This window comes from Scomber japonicus, chromosome 12, assembly GCF_027409825.1.
Source record: "Scomber japonicus isolate fScoJap1 chromosome 12, fScoJap1.pri, whole genome shotgun sequence".
Taxonomy (NCBI): domain Eukaryota; kingdom Metazoa; phylum Chordata; class Actinopteri; order Scombriformes; family Scombridae; genus Scomber; species Scomber japonicus.
Genome location: NC_070589.1, coordinates 18,487,127 through 18,512,669, shown reverse-complemented (window position 1 = coordinate 18,512,669; position 25,543 = coordinate 18,487,127). Strand labels below are relative to the sequence as shown.

Genomic DNA, 25,543 nt, shown 5'->3' with positions numbered 1-25,543 from the left:
AATTAGTAACTGAGCTTTTGCATTATTTTTAAACAATAGTAACAAACTGAGAAGAGAGCTGAATACCTTTAAGGTCTTTCTCTGCCTCTTGTGCATTCTGCAGCAGGTCAGTGCCTGTCTCTTTCAGTTCTTTTGCTCTTTCTGTAAGTTTCTGGTTTTTTACATTCTAAAGGAAGAAAAAATATAATTGTCAGTGTTATTTAAGAATTATTTCCAATAAATACATACATGACAATCCTTTTTTTATATCATGCCGAGAAAGGTTACTTAATGTATAGAGTATTAACAACTGAGACTTACATTCAATGCGTTGTCTGCTGCATCTTTTGCCTCATTAGCGGCTGCCTCAGCAGCATTGATTGCATCTGTGATGTTCTTGTAGGCATCAATGGCATCTCTGGCATTACGCACTTCAGTACGTCCACTTGCCGTCTGCACAGCACTGCCACACAGGATAACAAGAAAGGAAAATAAACCCAAGATACATGGAGAATGGATGCACAAAACATAAAAAATTTGATATAACACAGAAAGCTATGTAAGTGATGAGGAAAGAAAGAAATTCAGAAAACAACAAACAATATTTATCTGAGTCCATGGATTCAACCTCAAGTTAAAAAATAGATATCTTATTGTAAGGACAATAGACCTACTCCTCAAGTTCCTTAGCCAGCTTGTTGAGGTTCTTGGCATGCTCCTCTGCTGCCTCCACAATGTCCTCTTTGGCTGCTGCCTTGGCAATCTCATTCACCTTTTTGGTCAAGTCAGTCTTGGCACCATCCAGCTGTGCAGCCAGCTGTTCATACTCCTGCAGAGGGACAGGACAAGTGAATGGGTGCAAGTTATTCGTAACGCCAGGAAATACCATTTACTTCACCTCAGAGCATAACAGGCAAAACATTGATCATTAATTCATAAATAATAATCCACAGTATGTCAAAATGTTTGGACTGGTACTGAGAGGCAATATATTACAAGTCATGTAACTTTATAATTACATGGATTTGTAGTAGTAAAAGAATATATAGTATATATATAATAGTTAAGGTAAAAGGATGTTTGTCAAGCTTGTCAAACATACCATTTTACTGTCTGTTAGCTTTTTCACCAAATCCTCTGTTTTCTGCAGCTCATTCTTTGCCATGGCCATTTGGTCCTCAACGGTCTTCTTTTCTTTCTTTAAGTCAGTGATACGTTTCTGTAGGGAACAAATACATCAGTTTAATTAAAAGTACACCTACAGTAAAAAACTGTTATGGCAATACTAACCTTACATAATACCTTACAATTACGGTGTGCTGTACAAATTATTTAACTATTTTAAAACAAATAACAAAAAGAAGTTGCTAACTATTAACCAACAAGTGTTTTTTGTAACTAATAAACTGTTTTAGTTAGATGTCACTACCTGCAGGTCTCCTAGTGCCTGAGAATTGAGTCCATTCTGGGCATTGGCTTTTTTCACCATATCAGCCGCCTCCTTCAAAGCCTTGTCCAGGTCCTTTAGCTTGGTGTCGTAAGCCTTCAGCAGGCCCCGAATCTTGTCTGCTGCTGCCTCATTCTGGTCACACTGCTTACTTACATTATCCATGACGTAGTCTAGCACTGGAGAACAGAATATAATACATTAAAGTAGGATCATCATACATATATTGAAAATAAAATGCTTCACACTTTTTAAAAAAAAGCAGTGACCTCAAAGATTATAAAATCTACTGAAATTTTGAAAAGGTCTGCTCTTTACAGGTCTTAGAGGAATTCACAATTCAAGTTTTTATTTTCTAGATTGTAGACTAAATGTCATACATTTCTTGGCCTCATCTCTTTCTTTATCAGCAGCAGTCTTCTGTGGGGTGAAGTTCCTGTTCTTCATCTCATTCACCATGCGCTCAGCGTCCTTTAGCATTTTAACCAGGTTTTCATTGGGCAGTATATCACCGCTGGTGCCTGCCTCCTTCAGTTGGTCAAGCAGAGCTGCAAACATACAAAAACACGCAAACAGTCAAGCAAATATTTAAGCTTTGATCATTACTATTAAATTTAACTGAAGGCTGTGACACTACCTGTACTGCAAAATTAGATTAATTTAAGGTTATAAATGCAGAAAACAGAAGAAAGCAGGAGGCCAAAAGAAAAATGACGGAGTGAAAGTAGTTGTGTTGCGACTGAATTTACAGCAAGTTTTCATTTTACCTTGGATTTTCTTGAGCATGTTTTTAATATCTGAGTCCATATCCTTAGCCCTCTTGTGGGTCTTTTCAATATCTTCCACTGCCCTGTCAGCATCAGCGGCCCTCTCATCTGCCTAAATAAAAAAACATAGATAGACAGATAGATAGATCCTTTATTGCCATTGTCACAAGTACAACGAAATGTTCAATAAATACTATACATAAAACACAAAATACATAAAAACAGCCCAAGTATACCCACATAAGGTTACATCCTGTCATTGCATAGCCCTATTGTAGTCAGTTGTAAATAGTATTAATTAGCAGTATTGAGTGTGGTAATGGCTGTAGGATAAAAACTCTGTTTGTTTTAACTGATCTGAAACATCTGCCTGATGGCAACAGTTCAAACAGGCAACACACATTCTCACGGTTATTATTACATGTTGATATTTCAATAAACTACTGCACCGGGCATTGTACCCAGAACCTACCTTATCTTTAAGCGAGCTGATGTCATCTGAAAGAGTGTCCATGTCATCTTCCAGCTGGCTGACTCTGGACTTTTGGTTGGTGACAGAGGAGCTGAATTTGTTCACTAGAATCTGCAAGCGAGAGAAAACACAGAAAAGTAAGCTGCATGATGTCAGACTCAGATGCTGCAAGTGATATACTGAAGCTTAAGATTGATATGAGCTGTTTTTAAAACAGCGAGAAGTATTTACTTGTATCTCATGAACGCACTCAAAGGGTACACATTTAACTGATATGGATGTAACGCTCACATTACGAGGGAATGAGAAACAACAAGTTGGTACGACAAACACAGGCTTCCACCAGTGTAGTCTCTAACTTGTGTTGACATACTGGCTGTGGGACAAAATTCACTAAGGTTGCTTATCAGCAGGAATTTGGAATGTTAGCGTAAGCGCACCCATCCTGCCCCGAACTGTATGTGTGTATGTGTGACTGCGTATACACATGCAGTTGTGCTGTATGTGCAAGAAATGGGCAAAGAGGAAATTACAAAAAGTTATGGATCTCATTGTACATGTTGTGGCTAGGAATTTTGGTATCAGGACATGTCAAGTCCGTCTTGGCTATTGTGTCTACACATAATCTGGAACTCTGCAGGTGCTCTTCACTGGTCGTCTGTAGCCTTGAGAACTAGCTGGCAGGGTTATGGTACATTAACACCTTAGTGTCTGTTACCTTAGTGTCTGCCACGGCCTTCTCCAACTTCTTCAGCCTGTCCTGAGAGGAGGCGCTGGCAGAGGCATTGTCCAGCTGAGCCTTGATCTTTCCCATCTCATCTTCCAGCTTCTCCAGATCGTTTAGTAAAGTCTGAGCACAATTATCACACTCTGGAAAAGAAAGCCATGTTTGGTTAACAAAAGAGCCTACCCCAAATATTGTAAACTGAATGTTATTTTGTGTCTATTAACCTGAGCATTGCTCATCAGTGTTTGTGTCTCCTGGCTCCAGTGTGTTCTTACAAACTGCAGAAACAATAAAGACATTAGATTAATATTTTTTAGACTTATAGAGTTTTTTAAACAGTATGACTGAATTGCACAATCTAACCTCCAGTCCTTGGATCACAATTGTTGCCATTGCCATTGCAATTACAGGGCCGACAACTTCCTCCTGGTGTTAGTGGGTCACCATAGAAACCAGAAGCACACCTATGTGAAAGAGAAATAAATAAGATGGAATAAGTGATAAAATAGGAATAACTCTGCAGACTTTCTACAGTATCTCTTTGCACAGTATTTGAACATCAGATAATCTCCTGGCATGTTGCAATAATCTGACACTTACCTCTCACATCTGTCTCCAGTGTATCCTGTTCTGCATATGCACTGGAAGTCTCCACCGTTCTGTCTGCAACCTACTGCAAAACTGCAAATCCATTAAAGATTAATATTTAATTCCTGAAATACAAATTTATCTATTTGTATGTGTGTTATTTTTCTCACACACCTGTTTGTGGGTGAACTGAATGGGCATGGGCACACTCTGCATGTCCTCTGAGACGCGTCTCCATAGAAACCTTCTTTGCAGTGTTCACACCGGTCCCCAGCTGTGTTATGCTGACAGTTCTGAAAATGACACATAATGTATCATTAAAACACTTGTGACTTGACCACTGTACATGTACAGAGTAGTAAAGAGAAGAAAATACAAAACTCAGGATACTTATGTAGACTGTAGCTTGCATTTTTCACACATGATGTATGAACTCAATCAGATATCACGTGTTTTCTTACACTGAAGCAAACCAATCAATCAATCTCACTGCAAAGAGCACATTCAGCCGCTTTTGTCCATTTGGCTTTGAACTGCTAGGGTGTGGATCAACATGTATATTGCACACACAGGCCCAGTCTTGAGTATCTTGCATAATAGTAAAAATAACACCACATAGATGGTTGAGATTTAAAAATGCATACAGGCTCATCCTCCCATCAAGGACAATAATGAGAGCGAGAGGGGCCCCTATTATGGGAAATCAGGAAGCTATAACAAACAGTGCTTCTGATGTGGTAATAAAATACAGCTATGGCCAAACAAGCAGTGTTGGTTGGAAACAGTATGCCCACAAATATACCCTGCAGCTCAGAGGTCTAGACTCTGACTTAACTGTGGCTGCTAACACACAGAGTCAGTTGGGCTGATGTAATCATTCTGTGTTTTTAAGGTGCTTGCAGGTGCATATTTGTGGTCATCAGTGTCAGTATGTTGAGATTATTTCTTACCAGGCACTTCCCTGTCTTGTCTTCACACTCATCAGCCAGACCATTGCAGTCACAGGGCACACATCGGCCCAGGTAAGGCCCACTGCCATCTCTGTAGTATCCAGGAGCACATTTCTGCAAAACAAATGCACAAATATAAAGACATGTATACCATCATTAAAATAAATGTAGCTATACCTCATATACCTAGACAACACTGTATGCTCTTTGAATATACAAAGAGTATACAGGAGTCAAAGTATACTGTATCTGATATTATGTTATAATAATGATGCTAGGGATGGGAAATTTAGATAAAGTCTTCTATCATGCTATACTGTATGTAATTGTATGCAGTGAAATTAATAAATATCATGATATAGTACATTTTTCTGGAAATTGAATGAAGAATCTGTAAATAAAATAAAAAACACCTGAGAATGACTATTTTGGCGATTCCAATGAATGGGAATACCAGGAAAATTAAAATACTTCAGGTTGATGCAAAACAAATCTGTAAATTCAATATAACCAAAGAACAGTCATGCTCATTTATGACAAAAATCTAGCCAAATACAACTAGAATAATAAATATCATAAATGCTAAAACTGACATCTGTAACAGCTGATCTGTCTCTATCCTTTTATGGTATATTGTCATATTATTATCCAAATTGGAATGGTATCATCATCACCAATGTTGTACCATAATATCAATTATAGCCACACACTATCTAAACTTAAACAATAAGCTCTTAGTTTTATTTTTGCCTAAATAGCAATGTTTCTGCAGTTTTAGACTGCTATTTACAGAAGATAACCAGTTTGTTGTCATGAAGTGTGAGAAAAAGTACTTGTTGAACACACAGCGATGAACTTGACCTGAAATTGAGTGTCATTAAGACAGTAACACTGAAGAGCCAAAGCATGCCCTTTGCTTTAGAGAGATAGGAGTCTTCAAGTGAACAACAATCCACACATGAGATGTTGACAAGTACAACCTGCAGCTGAAGTACAATAATATATCTTAAATAATACGATTTGACGCATCCTCACAGGATTTTACCTTAATCTGAGAACTGGCATCATTATCATCGACAGAAGGATAGATAATAGTCTGTCCTCTGTCGTGTACTGATGGGTAGCGTATGCCTTGGGTTCCTTGGTCGTTAACTGATGGATATTCTATCCTCTGATTTGCCCGGTCATGCAGTGAAGGGTATTGTATCCTCTGAGTCCATCTTTCATTATGCCTGGTGTAGCGGGGTCGATGCCCTCTATGGAATGGTCTAGGACCAGCGCAGCATAGTCCAATCAAAGTCCCCCATAACAGGGTCTGTAAAAGAATCCCTCTCTTCCGATGTCTATCCATACAAGTATGTGACATTCCTATCGTTTAGTCTGTGTGAAATAATGCTCTACTCTCCTCTGCCTCAGCCTCTTAAACACACACGCTCACTCACACAAACGCATACGTAGAGGACACGCCCCGTGTCCTACCTGAGTCAGAACTGCAGATCAGCATGAGTGTACACAAGCACACACATGCCCACCCCTACACACACACATACACGCACACACACACACACATACACACACACACACACACACACACACACACACACACACACACACACACACACACACACACACACACACACACACACACACACACACACACAGAATTGCTTGAGAAAAACCAGACAGTCAAATGTGGCAGCATTTGTGAGTAGAGAAAAGGAAAATCAACAACATCTTGACTTGATAAAGCCTCTACATCAAATAGCCAGTTTAACAATGTAAAGTGTAAAGTATATAGTATATATATATATATATATATATATATATATATATATATATATATATATATATATATCTTGTGTGAGTGTGTGTGTGTGTGTGTGTGTGTGTGTGTGTGTGTGTGTGAGTGTGTGTGTGTGTGTGTGTTTTACAACATCGTTTATGCAAGTATATATGACTGGGAGGGAAAGTCAGACATCTTTAGACAACACAGACCTAGAACTCACACCTGAATCACATCACTCAGACACGCAATAAACACAACTAGGCGTGTCGGCTGTCCTTACAGACTGTAGGTGCACTCAGGTTTATGAGTAACAATGTGTTGCCAACTGCCACACCCCATGTATCAAGGTAAGGCGCCTGGTCATACTACCCCAGGGCACATATAATCACCTTCCTCGAAACACCCCAGATGACATGATGATTCATTTACACAGAACCAAATCTATGGCAACAGCACTTCCACAAACAAGAAAAATATTTGATAAAGTGTTCCAAATATTAGTTTCTCCCTGACAAAATGATCTCTATTACATGAAAACCTTTTTTAAAATTCTTTGTTTAAATAACTGTTTGTTCCATTCTCTCTAGCTTTTGTGGGTAATATTACTGGAATCGTGTGTATACAGATCAGATTTGAGAGGCACAAACACACTAAGTCAATACCATTCTCAGAATAAAATGAAGTAAAGCGTCTCCTTAGCAACAACATTGTGAATGTTTGCTGTACATTTCTGTAAGCTGTAGCCATGCCAGTGATTATAGCTGTATAATCACTAATATTATGTCTGCGTGATTGTGCATCATATCCCACCCTCGGGCTACACAATTTGGCTGCACAGCTCTCCGGCCGGTATTTTCCAGTACATTCCACCAAAGGCTCCTCAGCTGATGAATTTTTCCTCTAGGAAAAGGGTGTGGTAGTTGGTTCAGGCATGTCAGGACACTCAAAAAGTATGAGGAGGTCCCACTCCTCAAAGATGACAAGAGCCCATTTCAATCAGCACTTGCCCCACCCTGCCTGTTTCTTCTCTGCTTCTTGGACCTGACAAAATTATCATTATCTCCCCACCCTGTCACCATCTTTTACTAGTTCTTTTTCCATGATGATTTCCTATATGGTTTTCAGGTTAAGGATTTGTTAGCATGGAAGAAGTATGGACATTTTCTTTTTGTTTGTTTCCTTGGGGTTTTTTTGTGTGGAAGTTGTGAAAGTCAGTAGAGTAAGATCCAAGTTTTTGTCAACGCCCAAAAAGGGATTCACCAAAAAAGTAGTTGTGCTTGTGTGTTCAGATATGAACATATAAAGTTCAATATAAAATCTGATTGAAAATGGCATACAACTTGAAACTTAAGAAACATATAATCATCTTACATTTATCAACAAATATTTACATCATGTTATTGACATATAAAAAATAAAGAGTCTGCTGCTATTAAGTGATATTTAATGGCCTTTTAATTCCTCACCTCACAAGAGTCTCCGGAGTACTGAGGTGGGCAGGAACAATTTTCCACATTGTTTCCAGGACCTCCAGTCCCATTTTTAGTGGCCTCCTCAAAGCCCACCTCTCCTAGACTGAGCCGCTGGCTTTGTGTATAGTACAAAGCTCGGATCCTCAGATCCACCAGACCGGCTAAGACCATCAGCAGTTCCTCTCTGGACACAGGCCTGTTGGTGCCAGCGTGGCGCCAGTTTCCCTGCAGACAAAAGACAAGTTACTGGGGTAATAATACTGAGAAATATGTACGGGGAAACTCAGATAGAAATACTATATTTTTTGTTTAATATGGTATATCATATATATATTCAATATGGTTTGGTATATGCAAATATACATATGCACACATATATATATATATATACACATATACAATAGTATAGTGTTTGTGCGTGTGTGTATATATATAGTATATATATATTTATATATTTATATATATATATATATATATATATATATATATATATATATATATATATATATATATATATAAACACGCACTACACTTTAATGCAAGATATCTCAACACCTACAGATTGGCCAGATTGTCTTTAATTTCAGTATGAACATTTATGCTTGACAAGGGTGAATCGTGATTTCTTTAGTTTATCTGTTTGAACCCCTACTGTAACTTTTCAGATATTCACTGAGTTTTCTTGTAGTGACACCCTCCTGCTTAAAATTAAACTTCACATAAACATGTCTTACGATCCAGATTTTAATTCCTCACTACTGATAAGGCCTTCAAAATAAGAAAGTATGTAGTTCTGTGTTAGGTGACTAAATGAACATCACTGCCTACACACTCTTGAGACAAAAAGGAGAACTATTGTGTTGTTTACCTCTATGAGCAGGACTCTACCCTGATACAGTCTGTCTGGAGACTGGACATGTGGAGCCATGTGGATCAGGGTCATTTCCTGGCCCTAGGGGCAAATGCAGAGATGATTAAATGAAGTGAATGATATATGAAAAAAAAGTCTGAGAGAGAAGAAACTGTGATTACGCACAGTCAGCAGGATATCAGGTCTTCTGTCCATTAGACCCATCCCCTCCCTGGGAATGCCAAAGGATTTGGACTGGTAGGTAAGGTAACCACCATAAGATGAAACCTAGGAAAAGAAAGAAGCAACTGTCAACTTATCAGAATTGCAGATTCAGACATATAACACATAGCATATCTATCAGTCATTACACCATTTTGGTCTCCATTTTACTGAGATCAATGTTGTTGTGTCCATTAGAGCAAAAATTATAATGAGTCAGTTTCTCTATTAATAGATCCCAAATCAAACAAAATAATATGAACCAAATTATTTAAATGGGAGAGAAAAATGAACTATACAGTGCCTACATTGTTCATTACATTCATTCACTACATTGAAAACCTGTGTGTATGCACAACTACAAGTCAAACAGGTCAAAATAGAGCTAGGATATTGAGCTTTAAATAATTAGAATAAAATGCAAATGCAGTGATATTGCTACATCATCAAATCTCAACAATTGAGTGAATTCAGTGAATAACATAGGGAACACAGACAAACTCCCTCAAAATTACTTAATTTTCTTTTAATCTTGTCTTTTTTGGGCTCAATTTATCAATTAAATGACATTACTATTGAAGTATCTGGTTCCCTATTTAAACATTAGTAAATATTTACTAACACCAGCCTTTTTTGCTGCCATTATGTTCCATCCCTACATCAACTCACCCGATCTCCTAGGTAGGATGATGGCGCCACCCAGTGTAGATTTTGAACAGTGGGAGGAAGTTCCTGGATATCTGCCACCACTGTGTTACTGGCTGTGTTCAACACAGATGGCACCTCCTCCTGATCGGGGCTTTCCAAATGCCAGCCACGCATCTCAACAAACTAACAGCAGGAATTGTATAGGTGTTAAAGGGAAACAAGTAATTCTGATTTTGATTCTTATTTTTTGACAGTCATTTACGTTCAAACACAGACAAACACCTCCACAAGCTTAAGATCAGAGCGGCAAGACTTATGATTAGCATTAGATGATTAACAATAAATAACTGACTGACACCACAAAACATGCTCAGACACCAGTAAAACTACTTTGGTATGTATACTATGATCTGCTATGCTATTGTAGGTGATTTTCCTGAACATGTGTATGTATGTTCAGCTTGTATGTGTACCACATACTTTCTATTAGCCAGAAAGCTTTGCATGCATTTCCAATGGCATTCATGGACATGCAGTTAAAACAAACACACCTTCCCCCTGCGCTTGCTGGAGCTCTGACACTGGTCAGTGGCTCCGAAGCAGAAGCAACTGGTACAGCCATGAGGAGTAGAGGGGTCAAAATAGAAGGAACCTTCCCGACAGATTTCACACCTCACACCAGCAACATTTCTCTACAAACATGGCAGCAATGATGGAAAGAAAGTCAGAACAAGGCGAGAGGAATATACAAAAATGAACAAAAGGGTTTGTTTTAGATCAGCAATTTGCTGCCATTTAGCTCACCTTGCAGAGACACCTCCCAGTGTCTGGGTGACACACGTTAGGTGCGACACCACCATGGTTACAGTCACAAGATAAACAATCAGGGAAGCGATAATAACCTGCAGCACAACGATCACACTGCCGTCCACCAATCCTAGGCTTGCAACTACATAAAAATACAGACATCTTATCTTTAGTAAATTCCTAGATGTGATTTACAATAGAATTTTATCAGGTTCATAAATGTGTAATATCAGGACTGTATTTGAACATATCTTTGTGTACAGGCAAAGGCAATAATCATATTGTATGACAGTGACTGAGTGGTGAAGCTGAAAGTGAAAACATGCATAATAGAAAAGACAGACTGTCAACATGACTGGTCTGTGAATTAATCCTCCATTCATTGCTTTAAGTGTTTCAGTATTATATTTCACTTTCACTGTGAGAATAGAAGCTGCTCTCACTGGACTCTTTCATCCCTCAAAAATTAAGGAATGAAAGAGACGTTTTATCTGTAAGGGACAAACCATTACTCAGCACAGTGCTACAGATTTGAAATTAATTATACGATCATATAATTAAGAATTGTTGGTAAAAAATATATTATTAAGAAATTATAAGAGTAAGCGAGTTTTTTCATCTTATCAATCAGCAATAAAACATAAATAGACTAAGTTTCAGTTCATAGTGATATAAATAAAGATTGTTTTAGACTGATCTTTCCAGCAGTGACTTAAAACACTTATCTTACTGGTCTTCTTTTTTTACAGCTCTTTTTCTCTTTTGTTGCTTCAATATTTAAGAGTATTTTATGTTTTGATTAAGTTACTTCGAAGAACATTTTAGCTTTAACTTACATAACGTTTCTGTAGTGTGATAATACATAATACATACATACATGTACAGCCCCGTTAGTTAGAGTGCTACACAAGAAACCAAAAAAACTATGAGCTGTAAAGCACAGTTTAGTTACCTAATATCACTAATAAAAACATATGTCCAATTTTAATAAGTAAACAGCCTTGTCAAGAGTATGTTTTCACTCACCTGCACTGTCCGCTGACACGATCGCAGTCACGCCCTGTATTTTCTTTGATGCCAGTTGGAGAACATTCACAGGCCTCGCAGCCCACCAAAGGGTGGTAGCTGAAAGTCTCTCTCTGACAAGCATCACATGTTGGTTTGACTGTCTGAGGAGGGCAGATGCAGCTTCCTGTCGTTTCATCACACAATCGTTGGCCGCACTCACAAGCTGCAGAGGGAGAGGGGATTTCAATAGGCAAACTTCATACTACATTAAAATACCCCAGAAATTTTAACTCCTCAGTCACATGCTCTATTATGCATATGTTGTCATGAAGCAAATGTTCACTCACGTCTGCAGTAGGGGAAGCCATAGTATCCTGTGGCACACTTTGTGCATTTCCTACCAATGATGTGCTGCCTGCAGGGACACTGTCCCCCAACTGGATCACAGGTAGTCCTTGTAGAGCCAGATTTGTCACAGTTGCAAGGCAGGGCTCCATCATTATAAGCTGCTACAAGTGAGCGGGCAGATTCCCTGCAGAACTGAGATGATGTTCTGGGGCTGAGGGGACAGAAAAATGAAAGCAGCTCTGTCAAACACAGCTACAGTATGATTTTATAGTCAATCATCACTGCTAGAGGGCACTATTTACAAAAACATCTGTTTCACCAACGCTTATTGCTGTAAAAATACTGCTGCTGACAAAATAGATTATTGCCCTGGAAAAAACATAAAGAATCAATATATCACAGATAAGAAGAAAGAAGGGCTTATCAAACAAACAAATAAACATATCAAATCCTTAAAGTACCATTTCAAATGGATTTGAGGCCAGCTTGTTTTACCAACATGGTGGATACCTACTCAATATAGAACCCTTCTCCTCTGCATTGCTGTATGAAATCTGCAGACTTATCCAGCGGCTTCTCTTTCAGGAGATCTGGCGTGTAACTGTTATCAGGAACCAACATGATATAATCCTGTCCAAAGATGCAAATCATAACATGATGAAAATCACACAAAATATCAGCAAAATCTTCCACTTTGATTCGTTTTTGTTCTTTAAAACATATTTATCTGTTAGATGCAGAAAATGATTAAACTTGGATGGTAGTGTTTCATTCACATTCTTATGTTTCATCTTGTCAGAAGTAGTAAAATTGAAAGTGAACAGCAGAAAAGCAAAAGCCCAACCTGCTAGAGCCTTACAGAGGTTGAAAGCTTAGCTTTTATAAAACTGTGTGTGGCTGCCAGGTAGAATACAGTCCCTTCATTGTTGTTAGGGACATGGTATAACACTGAGGAGAAAGGACCTCAGCATGCCAAGCTCTCAACCTGAACAAATACAGTACGAAATAAAGTCTCCTCAAACCTCCAGACTTTACGCAAAGTTATATCTCACTAACATGTTTGTATTTTTTTCAAATTTATCTCTTAAGTTAGTGGGTAAATGTGATCTCGACAGTGCTTGATTTATCGCATAATCCACTGACCAAAATAAGGGTCTTCCTATGTGGCACAATCACAGAGATGCTTGGCGGCTGCCAGGGCTGCTTGTCAAAGTCAAGAGCCACGCGCCCATCAGCGACGACTACCTCTCTGCATCCTGAGACTGAAGGGCAGAATGATGCATTTATAGAACCTGCAAAAGAAGAGCAGAGTGACAGATTAGAAGAAAATTGAAAAGAGATGTCAACAAACTCCACAATAATCTGTCTCTCCATTAAAGCCATACGGGAAAGTGTGTTCAAGGCCTGTGATTATCTTGTCACGAGTCCTGGGACTAATCTTAAAGAAGAACCCCTTCCGCTCACTGAGAGGCTTTCCCAGTCAATGCCAGAATAAACACACTTATATCCAATAGGAGCAAATAAACTCTTTAATTCCATGTGATCAGACAGGTGGGAACCTACCACTTCCTCAGACACACTCACCCTTCCAGGAATGTCCTGCATCCACCCGGACCTCCACAGGGAAGGAGATATGTTCAGGCTGGTGATAATGCACCACTACCATATACCTGCCAGGCAGGGGCACCTCAGGGGTGAAACTAATCTCCGTCTGAAAAAGAATGAAGAGGCGACTTTAGTGTTATAAAGTCATGGTGAAATAGAAAATTAATGTCAGGGCAGAAGTTATTTGTTGAATGTCTACAGCCCCCAGCAGTACAGTCAGCTCCAGAAAAACTCAAATATTCAACAAGGCTGTAAGAAAAACACGGTTTTCACTCTGATACCTGAGGGAATTTAAGCAGTACCCCATCGCTATGAGGTTCACGGACAGGGAACACCCCTGACTGTCGTCTCCGTCTCCCATCTTCATAATATACTTGCTGGGGAGCAACAGCCGATACAGAAGATAGCTTCCCATCACGGGCTGCATACAAAATCCGGGCTGAAGGTGGTTTGTTGAACTGCCTCAGAACACAGTGGCGACTGGAAAAATTAAACAGCAACAAGATGTTGTTACTTAAAGACTGTTAACACTGATCTCCAACAATCCTCTTGAATTGTGTTATCTTTCCAATCTCAATATTCAGAAATTCAAATCAAACACTTACATAATTATGTCCATATACTGTATATTTGGACACTGACACAAGTTTTGTTATTTTATCTGTTTACCAGTACAAATTCATGGTTTTAAAGTGCAGACTCATCTTTATTTTGAGGGTATTCATATCCAAATTGGAGGAAGGGTTTAGGAATTACAACTCTTTGTTACCACCTTCTTTTTAAAGGGACCAAAAATAATTGCACAATTCACTTAAAAGCTTTTTCATGGACAGGTGTGGACAATTCCTTTGTTATTTCATCATTAATTAAATAGGTAAAATGTCTGGAGTTGATTCCAGGTGTGGTCTTTGCATTTGGAAGTTGTTCCTGTGAACCTACAACATGCAATCAAAAGAACTCTCAATGCGTGTGAAACAGGGCATCCTTAGGCTACAAAAAAAAAATTCCATCATTGAGATCTCAAGAACATTAAGAGTGGCCAAATCAACAGTTTGGTACATTCTAAGCTAAAAAAAACCCCACACTGGTGAACTCAGTAACACAAAAAGGCCTGGATGTCTACAGAAGACTGCACGGGTGTATGATCCCAGGATCCTTTTGACGGTTAAGAACAACCCCTTCACAACATCCAGTCAAGTGAATCAAAATATCATTATCCAAGTCTACTATAAAGAGAAGACTTCACAAGAGCAAATACAGGTTGAAAAAAACATTCTTTAACGTCAAGAACAGAAAGGCCGGATTAGACATCTAAAAAGCAGCACAGTTCTGGAACAGCATTCTCTGGACAGATGAAACTAAGATCAACCTATCTCAAAGTGATGGGAAAGAAAGAGTGTGGAGAAAGCTTGTAACGGCTCGTGATCCAAAGCATACCACATCATCTGTGAAACAAGGTGAAGGCAGTGTGATGGTTGGGCATGCATGGCTTCTAATGGCAATAGGTCACTGGTGTTTATTGATGATGTGACAGAGGACAGAAGCAGCCTGATGAATTCTGAGGTGAGGTGTATGGGATATACTGTCTTCTCACATTCAGCCAAATTCGGCAAAGTTGATTGGACGGCGTTTCACAGTACAGATTAACAATGACCCAAAACATGCCCCGAAAGCAACCCAGGAGTTTCTTAAAGCAAAGAAGTGGAATATTCTGCAATGGCCGAGTCAGTCAAATGATTTAGCCCCTTAAATAAGTGGACTGTGTATAAAAGTGCTTGAATTTCCTAACATTTTTAAACCATATTTTTGTCCAATCCCTAGAAATAAAGTTGAGAGCCTGCACTTCAATCACATCTTGATTATTTCATTTCAAATACATTGTGGTGGTCTGCAAAGTGAAAATAATAAAACTGTGTCACTGTCGAAACATTTATGGACCTAACTGTACACACACTTTTAATGAAAGCTCTAAATTTTCAGACTAAAACCCTTTGGCATTTCCTTCTTTCCTTTCTTATTCTATCTGATTCTACATCTTAGGTCCTCCTCATTTCCTTCCAATATGATCAAAACGTACTTCAAATGTGTTTTTTTTTACCCAGACTTATAAACTGTTGCACTTATAGTCCTTTCAGTGAGTTTACTTTTCCAAATACATAAGATCTCTAATGTTGTGTCAAATATTTTCAAGGAAGCAGCAGATGCATCAAATAGGAAAAATGCAAAAAGTATCTGAATAATCAAGTGAATCAAAATAGAAAAGGAAAACCCAAGCACACTTCTAAGGCAACCCTTTGATTTGGTCAATAGCACACAAACACACAAATGCATACATAGAATGCCCACTACATATTAAACCATCATTGTGGTCTGTGCCTTGCAACCACGTTCATTTGTGAGTCAACTAAACTTAACCATTGCTTTCCAGATAATTCTAACTCTTTCTTTTTTTAACATATTTTGGCCTACTGGAAACCCCTTCTCTACACTATATGGGATGGATTATGCAGTAAATGACAGGACTGCTCTCTGACTGTTGTAAACACATGTGTGAGTGTAACGTCTAACCTGCTCATTAGGTGCTGAGTGAGAGTACATTTAGAGTGAGTGAAAGTGAATTTGACCCTAAGTTCAGCCTCAGGTGAGTGACCTTGCCTTGCTGGAGGAATGCATGCAACCACACCTGGAAAACAGATGTGTGAGTCCATATTCCAAGACAACAACACAAAATGAAGGTCTAGTTTTGTAGCGTTAAACCTAAATTGCAGCCTATATTGGTGGGTGATGAAAAAGCCTCTGTGTGACTGTGTTATTAAAATCTTGTGACTGGATATACTTATTGTGAGTTACCTGTCTTCAGTGTAGTGGCCATGGGTGGAGACACATAGCACCTTGGGCTCTACATACTCAATGGAGTATTCTTCTGCTGGCACTGCATACACTTTGTACTACAGACAAAAACAGATGGGGGTTTTTTGTTGTTGTTTAGTTTATAGACTATGATAATTCTTCTGTGGAAACATTTCACTCACCAGCAGGAATGAGGTTGTGGAAGTTTGCAGTAGAAACTCTGTCTTATGAGTAAGCTGCATCATCGCCACCTTATTACTGCTGTCCACCGCCACACTCCGGCACAAAAAACTACAACACAAAAACAGCTTAAAAACATATATATTCTGCAACTTGTCAAGGACTGTTGTGTTAGTACAAACAATAAATACAATCAGTGCTTTGGAAGCTGGTGCAACAAAAACAGGACTTACCTATAAGCGCAGCTGTAAATGTTGGCCCTGGCTTGGATCTGGCCACCTGGTTGGCCATTAATGAGTATGTTGACATTTTGGACACTGTCCACCTCACTGGCATACTCCAGGACAAAAGCGTATAAACCAGGATGGGGTACACGTAAACTGAGCTGGAGTTGAGACTACAGGACAAATAACATAACATACAATGTTGACACCACAAGGACCATAAGGAACATAAGGAAAATTAACTCCAACAAAAAGACAATAAATATGACCGGTAAAGCGCCATCATGTATGAAAACATTTTCAAGGACTGATTTAAAAGATTTAGACTTAATTGAGCATGTTAGTTGCTGCAATACTGAAACCAAACTCTGGTAAATAAACTCTGTATTGTAATGTAACTCCAGGCCCTCCCACCTGTCTCCCATTAAGAGCAGCCATCTCAGGGTGATCCGGTGTAGGACGTTGCACACGAGCCTGTCTCTTCCTGCGCCCGTTCCGGTTGGAGAGTACTCCCTGCGAGCCCAGCACAGAGCTAAACCCATCCATGGCTACATGCTTATATAACAGACAGCTGGGAGACACGCAGGCAGAGGCAGAAACAGTGATTACCACCAGCAAGACTGATAAGAGATAAGTATGTAATCATCATGTTTCATTTGATGTTGAACTTAAGTAAAGTTGAGCATATTTGTAAGGCATTCCTCAGCATATTGTTTAATATTGAGGGATATGTTGCGTAGGGCTAGATCTGTAAAATAATGAAGAGTGAATTACTTTGTGTTCCTGTTTGCGGTGGGTAAGTATGTGCAGGGCTGGGTGATCTGTTCCTGAAGCAGTGGTGCTTCATAGTAATCCCGAGGTAACAGCACTAAATAGTCCTGAGAGTGAGAGTGACAATGCATATTTCAGTACTCAGTCTAGTAGACATTTATTATTTCTTCAATTAAGAAATACACAGAGGAATGATCATGAAATGCTCTTCTACATCAATGTCTCTTTATAGGACTCACCAGCAGAATCCCCTCTGCTCTTATGTGAATGATCCATTTCCCAGGGGTCAATGCAAAGGGCTCAGCGAAGCCCTCTCCTGGGACAGTGAGGAAGGATGGGGAAGGACTCCTTGGGAATATTACTTCCTTACTCTGCTCTGACCCTGCAGAAGCATAAAAGTCACACACACACAGTTGAGAGCACAGAAAACTAATGTGCATTAGGATCCAACACAGAAATAAATGCAATGATGGAAATCAATTAGTTATTTGATGTTCTTCATGACGGGTTAGATTTGATGGTTTTATGGTATAATTTAAGAGCTGAGTCACTTTCAGAGGCAGCCTTACCTGCAGTGCCTCTGGTACTGGTAGCCTTGATTCTACCAGTCATACTGCTGCTGCTTGGGTTAGTGAACCGCAGAACCACACGGTATAAATGCTGCCTCCCATCTTTTGGGTCAACATGCACTGTTACTCTGACTTCATTCTGCAGGGATAAGAGTGACAAACTGCTGACTGCGATAGCACAGGATTATTGAGACAATGGAGCGGTTACGTTAAGGGAAATGTTAAAAATCATGTCTGGTGGGCCAAGCAGGTCAGCAAACAGGGCGAGTTAATCAACAAAGAGCGAGCAAGCCAAAGAGAAGGAAATGCAGCCAATTGAAGCCCTTCACTTACAGTCACAGCAAGACTGAAAGTCGGCTTCGTCCATCACCAAGATCTTTGCTCTCACTCGTGCTCTCCCCCTATGTTTGGGGGTGGCGTAGCGCATTACAATATGGAAAGGGCCAGGAAAGCCAAGGGTAAGCATGAGGATCACCTCTGGCTGAAGAGACATAGTGTTAGTCCTAGGACAGCTGGTGTCCACATTCCAACATCAGCGCTGACATAAAAGAGGAACGTCTGCTTCAAGTAGGACTTTTTGTGCATTGGCAAAAGCAAAACTTTTTTTGTGCTTTCAGAATGGACTAAAAAAAGGAAGCTATAAAGTTATTAAAGTGGCAGAGAGGTAGTCCCAAAAATAATTTTTCAGTCATGATTGATAGTATAATCACATGAACATGCATTGTGAGCATCAACTAACCTGTACAGAGGAAAGTACAGCATAACCTCTCCAGCTGAAATCTGGGAAGTCTTGGAGATTATAACCAAAGCGGACTGGTCTGGAATTTGGTGTGGTGCCATCCTCTACCTCAAACTTCAGTTGATGGAGAGTGGGAAAATAGTAGCTTGGTGCTGGCCTAATGAGGTAAATATAGTTTTAAATGAAAACAAAGTGAAGCAATAACGATAACTGTCTTGATTTGCAACTGTATTAAAGGGAATGTATCATGCATATTTCCAGGTCTGTATTTTTATTCTGGAGCTCTACTGGAATATATCTCCATGATTTATAGTTTAAAAACTCCTCATTTATCTTATACTGGCTCTTTATGCAGCCCTTCAATTCAAATAAACAGTAGTAGCAGGATTTCACTTCTTTTTCCTGTACTAGAAATGTAAACTGCTCAAATATATCCATACATGTTCTAGTCAGAATCTGGTTCCAATATATGCGAGTAGATGCAGACAATCCATGGAACACCCTTAGGAACAAAGGCCATGTAACAGATGGCTGTTTGTGCACATACGCGAACAATCTGATGTCATCACAAGGAGGAAGTAGAGGTAACATGACATAAGAAGTTCAATGTAGACATCATAACAGTGTATAGATAACAGAAAATCATAAAAGCATGATATGTCCCCTTTAAACATGAAAGTAAAAAACGTCTTACTCAGTGCATTTACGGCCAACTATATTTTTCCGACACCGACACTGACCCGACACCTCATCACAGGCCCTGTCAATGGCACCACCTACATCACACTGGCAACCTAAAGGGAGAGAAAAAAATGAGCCATTAGTCTGCTCTAAGTTCTTACAGAAATAAGGACACAATAAGATGTAATGTTAGACTGGCTTAAATTTAGTCTGCCTTGATGACTCACCTTGACAACCAAAATAATTCTTTTTCTGTGGCAGGAAGAAACCATCCTTACAGGTGTCACACGTATGTCCACATGCACGAGGCTTACAGTAACACTGTCCACCTCTCTACACAAATATAAAACCAAAAGCAAATATTACAAAGTTTTAACTGGCAGAGTCGAGTCAAAACTGAATTGATTGTAATGAAATTAGTCTAATAAATGTGTATCAGTCACCACATGTAATTATGAAATACTCACCTGTTCACACTCCCCAACACCACTCAGGGTCCCTTTCACATCACACTGGCACTCTGATATGGAAGAGAGTGAAAAGGTTATGAGGTATGAAGGTGGGTTCAGCAGTGAATAGACTCTGATTACAGGATTTTGTCACTGTCATGGATATAACATAACAGCACAAAACCCTTCAATCTTCAGAGATCTGCACATCAAAGGTTCAGTTGCTTGCTTTCAACCGAGTAAAAAGAAACCTTAATGTCCGGCCACTGTTAACCGGAGGCATTCTTAGGATATTAATGGCTCTTTTTTTCTCGTCTTGTTTCTTCAGGCAGCGTAGTAGTGATAACATTCTTGCTAAAGAGCAGAACTGTAACATTAGACAGATATCTGGACAAAGCCTGAAGCTGTTTCCTGACTGGCTGGATAATAGGAACCACCTTATTAGTCCCATATTAAGTATATTTCAGTGGATTAGTACACAGTTAGTTTTTCATGGGGGTGAAGAAGGGTCAAGAGAAGAAGTCCAGAGGTATTTTATGTGGCACTGGGTTCTTATTATTGCTCTGTTACAATGTAATATATCACAGGATCCGCTGTAGCTCCACGCTGAGAGCAGTTAACCGGAATTTGCCTGTATTAACGTGTTATTCCCCAGCTCCCCTCTGAGGGACAGGAAGGCAGATCCGGTCTTGTTGACAGGGGTATGTTGACATATCCCCTGGGTAAGAAGGGCCAAGACCCATATCAGTACCTTGTCAGATTGCTACTGGAGATTTAATACTGTGGAGAAAAATGGGGTCAGTGATCAGAACTAATACTCCTTGAGAAAAAAAGGGACTTTTTTATTAGATTTTTCTCACTTTTTCTTGCACCATTTACAAAAGTAAGTGAGTAATAGACTTGCAATCACATACCTATACAGCCATGAGGGTTGTCTTTTACCAGATTCCAGTATAGAGGCTTACACCTGTCACACAAGGTTCCTTCTATGTTTGGTAAGCAGCGGCAGGATCCCTGAAACAACAGATAAGGGAGTCAGTGACATAACTGATACATAAATATTGTTGAGACTTGTAGCTACTGATAAAAGCCAAGTTATGGTTATTTGTGTCTGCATATTTTACTGCATTGCCAGTTTTCTGAATGACTAGTCATTTGCAGTTTGTGGTTTTTTTCTTCCAAATATAGGACGTGTTCCAAAATAAATACAGGGGAAATGACCTTCCAGAAACCCTAAAACAGCCAAGCATTACCTAAGGTTGTTGTTTTTCTTCCTCTTCAAAATGAGAGGAAGTCTCTTTTCCTTTATTTTAATTGCATGTACAGCACAGGGAAAATAACACTTCCTTGCAGGATTATGTTTTAGCAGTACAGCTGTGTTACCAGTGATAGGACTGTGTGTGCTGGATTTAGGCTGTGACCACTTCCATTATCAAGGCTTGAAAAAAAAAACATGATCACGGTTGGGCTGTGATAATCAGAGAATTAAAGTTTATTAAGGGTGGGATACCGTTTGAGGATCAGTGCTGTCAGTTCCAGCTGGATTACACTGACTGATGGAGGCTGAAAGTACAGAATGAATACACAATGAAGAAAAAACAGGTCTAAATCTTAGTTGTATGGTTTGTTTTCTGCAATGTGATATTAAAGGTGAAAAAAGTGAGATTTCCTACTACATTAAATAACTTTAAAACTTTACCAAACTCTACCATTAAACATTACATTGTTAATATAATTGATAACTCTTGCTTCTGTCTCAGTCCTAAAATGTCTCTATTTATGAGTATAATTGTGTCTGATATGGTTACCTGAGCAGTGGGGGAACCTGAGTCCAGAAGCACAGTGGTCACACTGCTGGCCTACAACCCCAGGGAGACACAGGCACTGACCTGACAGTGGGTTGCATGTGTTGCCATACGAGCCTTCCTGTGAACACTGGCAGGCTGGAGGGTAGGAAACAAGTAGAAGTAAGATCTTCCAATGTTTCAAAGGGGTCCAAAAAGACATGTGCTGTTTCAAAAATTAGATTTCCTTTAGTGATCCCCTGTTGTCTATTCATGGGAATCTGATTCCTTAGAAGGAAGAAGGCTGTCTGTGAAATGTCGAGTCACCAAGAATACATTAAATAAATCAATTTGTCTGACAGCATAGGGTTGTACAGGGTGCCGTGGGAGACTGTGGATATTTGCTCCACAGTCATGAGAATTAGCCACATTAAGCCCAGTGAAACCAGCAGCAACATTTTTTCCACCAGCACTCAGATCAACAGGGATCATAAACATCTAATTTGTATATGTATTGTAGTTACTTTGGTAGACATAGAGGGGCCAAATCCACTCACCAGCACAGTCTGGGTATCCATAGAACCCTGGTGCACATTCATCACACTCTTGCCCCCCATAGTTGTGGAGGCAAACACACTGGCCGCTCGGACTGCAGTCACTGTTAGCTACACCAGCTCCATCACAACGACATGCTGGAGAAAGAGAAACAAGCTTAGGAGCTGTTGTTTTTTTCCATTTTGCCTCATCTATTACTCCTAATTTCTCATTAGAATCAAAAACAATTAATCATAATTCATTGTATCTTCTGCAGGCTGCTTTTAGCAAAGATAAATAAAAATATCAATTTGTATAGGAAGTATAAGGAAGTTGTTTATAAAAAATCATGTTCTAGATGAGAGGATGATCAGAGCTGTGATTATGGTCATTTTATAACCTTGGGGTTCCAGTGTCAAAGGTTTCAAGCTTAGACTTTAAAATGGCAAAAAAAAGCCCTGCCTGTAGGACAAAGCACATTTGCTCCAGAAACTAGTGCAAGCAGGTTCATGCAGACAAATGCACAATTTTGTGCAGCAATAAAGCACACAGCATGTACAAGCTTGCTGACCAAACCATTTAAATTCTTTGCACACCAACCCTCGCTGTGTCACTGTCTGCAATTAGTCCAAAATATCAAATATCTGCCCTTTTCTTTTCTGATTGGCTGCCTTTGTTTACATCTACAGTGTAACATCTTAGATCTCATGTTTCATAATAATTCTGCAGCTAACACTGATGAGATTGTAATTTTCAGTGGGGGGTCACTGCTCATTGGCATGGTGATTTTCTCTCACCCTGGCAGTTTGGGAAGGAGTGGTATCCTGGTCGACAGCGGTCACATCGCTCCCCCTCCACACCCTGACGGCACAGGCAGCGTCCTGAAGCATCACACACCCCGTACACGGTCCCTCTGTAGTCACATATACACTCTGCGCACAAACACAGAAATGCTTATCACTCAATTAAACTAATTTAATTCTAACAAATAGAAATTCAAATGAGTAACCCTGCTGAACCCTGAATCCTGCTTATAAATGAGCCTGAGCTATTTCTTTGGTCCAGCTAGCTGACAAACTTCTGTCAGTTGAACTCTGTTCATATTGTGGCAGAGGTATGGTTACACTGGTGCCCACATCTTGCCAAGCCTCGCCTGGTACTGGTATGTGAATAGACTTGGCACTAAGACAGGACAGCCACTGGAGAGACTGCCACAGTTTTCTTTGCCCCTAAGCTGCTTCCAAACATTAAAATCAGCTTTTCAAATGCTGCAGATGAAATTCCTCCCCAGTCAGATCACGAGATGAAAGACAACAACAAGTTAAAGGAAAAGTCAATGTTTGGCTACATTTTCTGAGAAATAACAAGAAGGAAAAAGCCAAGGGTTAGAGGTCTTTGTTTTAACTGAAATGCCATATTACTAACAATGGCTTTCCCAGCTTGAAGAAAGCCAGAAAAGGGAATTTAGAACGGGGGTCGTAACTAATAATAGACTGGTTGGTTCTCACTGAACAGTCCCAAATGACTACTACTATCATGAGAGGACAGAGACCACTTGAACTTCAATCCCCCCTAATGGAAATGATAATCTAAGGACATCACTCTGTTTTGCTCAGGAATTGTTGAGATATCTGCTGTCACTGAGGAGCAGATTTATTCATTCTGACAAAAAAGCATTTTAATAATCCTATTAAAGTCACACATAATACTGTATATACTGACAGTTCTGTTTTCATAAGGTCTATAAACATGACCTGACCTTTAGTCGAGCCTGAATAAATTAAGCCGTTTTTGACTGACTTATGCCACATGTTGGTGACTTTTAACTCTACTGAAAACCCAGTCAGACTCTGTGGTGCCTTACACAGTCCTCTAAAGCCCTCTGTAACAACATGGGCTGCCTGAGAGTAAATGTGACTCAGGTGACAAAAAAAGTCATGGTCTGGACTGTAAAAAAAAAAAAAAAAACCTAAAAAGGATACAGTACCAACAGTGTTTTTTACATAAAGGAAAAGCAGAGAGTAGAAGCAATAAAAGTAGTTAACATTGCATAGCAGTGTAAACACCTCTATATTAGCACAACATATCAGGTCTAATCATACTCACGCTGACAGCTGGGTGAGCCAAAATAACCCGGAGGGCAGGCAGAGGGGCCTTTACAAAGGGAAAGAAAAAAAGACAAGAGAGGGTTGACAACAACAACATTTTAAATATTTAGGTTAGACCCTGGTATGAAACACTGCAAACACTTGTGTAATGAACTTACCCACAATGGGTCCTGCAGGGGATTTGGTGGTCGTCGGGTATACGGGATACCCTGATAGCAAACCAAAGGTAAAATTGTAAAATGTAAAAAATGTAAAATTGTAATTAACTTATACCTCAAATGTCAGCTTCATTTAAGTCAGTGAAAAATTGCTGCAAGAATCATAATTCACGTTATGGAATAAACATAAAGAGACTGCAATGCAGTTTGAGGACAACCTGATACAATTAGTGTTGTGATCCTTCTATGCCTTCACCAGCAATGATCAACAATATCAGCAGTTGGCTAAAATTAAAGTGATACTATGTAATATTGAAATAAGAGATAACATATGCTCCCCCATATAAAAAAGAAGTTAAATTATTAAGCCATGTAACACACCCTTCTTCAAATCAATGCACCCAGGGTTTTTGCTGCTAATGCATTTCTTGGTCTGGAGCTCAAGATGGCTTAGCTATTGTTCACAAACTGTAGGTTGATATTGTCAACTGACATCTTCTCTTCTTGTTCTACTATTGCATAATGCATTAACTATTATCTTGTAATTGTTACCTGTGGCCACAGAGGCCATTCAAAAATTAAATAGCTTTGCTTTAAATGTTAAATGTAGAGATTTCATACAGTGACACAAAACAGCAGAGAAAAATCTCCTGACACCCAGACAGCCTTCTAATAACTGTGTCTACATGTTTAGACTAGTTTGTTTGACTATCTCTAGGCTAACAACCCAAAGCTGAGAGACCCAGATATCACAATAAATCTATTTCTCATTAAAATGCCAAGTCTAAATTTATCTGTCGACAATTTAAGTTTATATGAC

General features: G+C 39.3%; 1 protein-coding gene across 1 annotated transcript in view; it reads right to left on the bottom strand.

Moving 5' to 3' along the window:
- Positions 1 to 25,543, bottom strand: part of LOC128369650 (laminin subunit alpha-3-like) — a 51,967-nt gene that overhangs the window by 10,060 nt on the left and 16,364 nt on the right. Inside the window, exons 11-54 of the mRNA XM_053330728.1 lie at positions 24,724 to 24,774; positions 24,564 to 24,611; positions 23,255 to 23,389; positions 22,481 to 22,615; positions 21,948 to 22,082; positions 21,650 to 21,702; positions 21,054 to 21,153; positions 20,158 to 20,210; positions 19,918 to 20,023; positions 19,704 to 19,803; positions 19,010 to 19,166; positions 18,271 to 18,409; positions 17,941 to 18,083; positions 17,705 to 17,808; positions 17,345 to 17,501; positions 16,940 to 17,103; positions 16,709 to 16,817; positions 16,527 to 16,624; positions 13,958 to 14,156; positions 13,656 to 13,782; positions 13,215 to 13,363; positions 12,586 to 12,701; positions 12,071 to 12,282; positions 11,742 to 11,946; positions 10,713 to 10,857; positions 10,460 to 10,600; positions 9,930 to 10,091; positions 9,225 to 9,326; positions 9,057 to 9,140; positions 8,183 to 8,413; positions 4,931 to 5,044; positions 4,155 to 4,273; positions 3,993 to 4,073; positions 3,756 to 3,856; positions 3,617 to 3,670; positions 3,384 to 3,535; positions 2,666 to 2,776; positions 2,194 to 2,305; positions 1,807 to 1,974; positions 1,409 to 1,605; positions 1,082 to 1,198; positions 654 to 808; positions 301 to 442; positions 67 to 166 (exon numbers count right to left, since the gene is read on the bottom strand). Of these exons, the coding sequence (XP_053186703.1) occupies positions 67 to 166; positions 301 to 442; positions 654 to 808; positions 1,082 to 1,198; positions 1,409 to 1,605; positions 1,807 to 1,974; positions 2,194 to 2,305; positions 2,666 to 2,776; positions 3,384 to 3,535; positions 3,617 to 3,670; positions 3,756 to 3,856; positions 3,993 to 4,073; positions 4,155 to 4,273; positions 4,931 to 5,044; positions 8,183 to 8,413; positions 9,057 to 9,140; positions 9,225 to 9,326; positions 9,930 to 10,091; positions 10,460 to 10,600; positions 10,713 to 10,857; positions 11,742 to 11,946; positions 12,071 to 12,282; positions 12,586 to 12,701; positions 13,215 to 13,363; positions 13,656 to 13,782; positions 13,958 to 14,156; positions 16,527 to 16,624; positions 16,709 to 16,817; positions 16,940 to 17,103; positions 17,345 to 17,501; positions 17,705 to 17,808; positions 17,941 to 18,083; positions 18,271 to 18,409; positions 19,010 to 19,166; positions 19,704 to 19,803; positions 19,918 to 20,023; positions 20,158 to 20,210; positions 21,054 to 21,153; positions 21,650 to 21,702; positions 21,948 to 22,082; positions 22,481 to 22,615; positions 23,255 to 23,389; positions 24,564 to 24,611; positions 24,724 to 24,774 (5,583 nt within the window). The remainder of the gene's footprint in view (positions 1 to 66; positions 167 to 300; positions 443 to 653; positions 809 to 1,081; positions 1,199 to 1,408; positions 1,606 to 1,806; positions 1,975 to 2,193; positions 2,306 to 2,665; positions 2,777 to 3,383; positions 3,536 to 3,616; positions 3,671 to 3,755; positions 3,857 to 3,992; positions 4,074 to 4,154; positions 4,274 to 4,930; positions 5,045 to 8,182; positions 8,414 to 9,056; positions 9,141 to 9,224; positions 9,327 to 9,929; positions 10,092 to 10,459; positions 10,601 to 10,712; positions 10,858 to 11,741; positions 11,947 to 12,070; positions 12,283 to 12,585; positions 12,702 to 13,214; positions 13,364 to 13,655; positions 13,783 to 13,957; positions 14,157 to 16,526; positions 16,625 to 16,708; positions 16,818 to 16,939; positions 17,104 to 17,344; positions 17,502 to 17,704; positions 17,809 to 17,940; positions 18,084 to 18,270; positions 18,410 to 19,009; positions 19,167 to 19,703; positions 19,804 to 19,917; positions 20,024 to 20,157; positions 20,211 to 21,053; positions 21,154 to 21,649; positions 21,703 to 21,947; positions 22,083 to 22,480; positions 22,616 to 23,254; positions 23,390 to 24,563; positions 24,612 to 24,723; positions 24,775 to 25,543) is intronic.